The sequence below is a fragment of the Penaeus chinensis genome, chromosome 29, assembly GCF_019202785.1.
Source record: "Penaeus chinensis breed Huanghai No. 1 chromosome 29, ASM1920278v2, whole genome shotgun sequence".
Taxonomy (NCBI): Eukaryota; Metazoa; Arthropoda; class Malacostraca; order Decapoda; family Penaeidae; genus Penaeus; species Penaeus chinensis.
The window spans coordinates 4,943,436-4,944,914 of NC_061847.1; the positions used below are offsets into that span (position 1 = coordinate 4,943,436).

The 1,479-nt window shown below is 55.4% G+C and overlaps 1 protein-coding gene across 1 annotated transcript in view; it reads right to left on the minus strand.

Annotated features, from left to right (window-relative positions):
* LOC125040302 (protein app1-like) overlaps nucleotides 1–760 on the minus strand; it is a 2,475-nt gene extending 1,715 nt beyond the window's left edge. The window contains exon 1 of the mRNA XM_047634857.1: nucleotides 1–760. This exon is cut by the window's left edge and continues 1,715 nt beyond it. Within this exon, the coding sequence (XP_047490813.1) occupies nucleotides 1–760 (760 nt within the window).
* Nucleotides 761–1,479: the final 719 nt, after the last annotated feature.

Genomic DNA, 1,479 nt, shown 5'->3' on the forward strand with positions numbered 1-1,479 from the left:
CGGACTCCTTTTCAGGAAGCATATTCTTGAATTGCACCTTCTCTGTCGAGGGTCTCAGTGTAAAAGCCTGCTGTCTGATATCTTTCAACATCAGTTCCCTCGCCACTCGATACTGCATGCCACGCTCCTCCTCTTCCGATGCGAAATGAGGCCTGTAAGTCGTGTCCTGGGATTGCGGGGACTGTTTGACGGGACGCAGCGACGATTTGGCCATCTGAATAACCGACATTTTGTCCTCATGGTTGGAGTCCCGAGATCTAGTTAATGAATTTGTTGCTCGGGAGTTAGGTCGCGTCCCTGGACGTGAGCCGTCCTCGCTCTCTATGGTAAGTTGCTTGAAGAATTCCCGGCGTTTCTCTGCTAAATCGGCACGACATGACGCCGCTGGTCGCATGGAACCAGGCGAACCACTCGAGGACACGGAGGACGAACCATCGTGGTGGGCACCGCCCACATAGGCCGATGGCGGTCGAGACCCAGTGGCTTTAAAGCCGATGAGCTCACACTGATCATTGTAGAAGGACGCTACGACGTCTCGTCGTCGGATCGTCTTGTCAGGATCATCTTCCGGTCGCAGCCGGGCGTCTCCCTCAGGTGTGGGCGCCGCTGCTAAGGGCGCCGCCGGAACGACAGTCGGGGCCGGTACAGAAACGGGCGTGGGGGAAGGGGGCTCACGTTCACGAGACTTGGAGTCGCGCTGCCGGAATTTCTCTTCCTCCTCGGCAGCCTTTTTCTTCTTCCCGAAGCACCCGCACGGCATATTTGTGGCAGTTAAAAGTCAAGAGTTACACGCAGGATGGCAGCCCGTGAGTAGTACGAGTGAAGTTTTTTTTTTCAACGAGTTGTTGGAAGGTGGATCAGCGGAGCGTCCCTGCCATGGTAGCGGCCACACTTTCACCTTCCAGAAAATCAATCAATGCCGGGCTCACTATCACGCTTTTCACTGCACTGCACAGCCACAATCATTAATCCTCACTATAGTATGTACGTTCTGTAGTAGCGCACAGCCAAATTTAGCGTGGGAGACACCGGACTGAGAGCGGGAGGTGGGCACACGAGCCCAGCCGCTGTGGCACTGGGCACGAGGCACCACCCGACCCCCCTCCTGCTGCCACACCTCGCCAACTTCACCAACTACAAGTGACATACAAGTATATTGTTCAATACGTGCAGAAACTCTTGCTTTTAAATTATTCCATCAACACGCGTGCTAACGAAGACGAAAGGAGATGCATGGTCTCCCAAACAACGCAATATCCCGCGCGGAAAATAACGAAATGATAATATCCTAAGTGGCTACGCCGTGGCTCGGGGTGTACCCGCGTGGAGGAAGACACGAAGAGGGAGGAGGAGGAGAGAAGAGGAGGACGGTTGTGGGGAGAGGGGAAGCGAGGAGGAGGAGGAGGAGGAGGAGGAGGAGGAGGAGGAGGAGGAGGAGGAGGAGGAGGAGGAGGAGGAGGAGGAGGAGGAGGAGGAGGA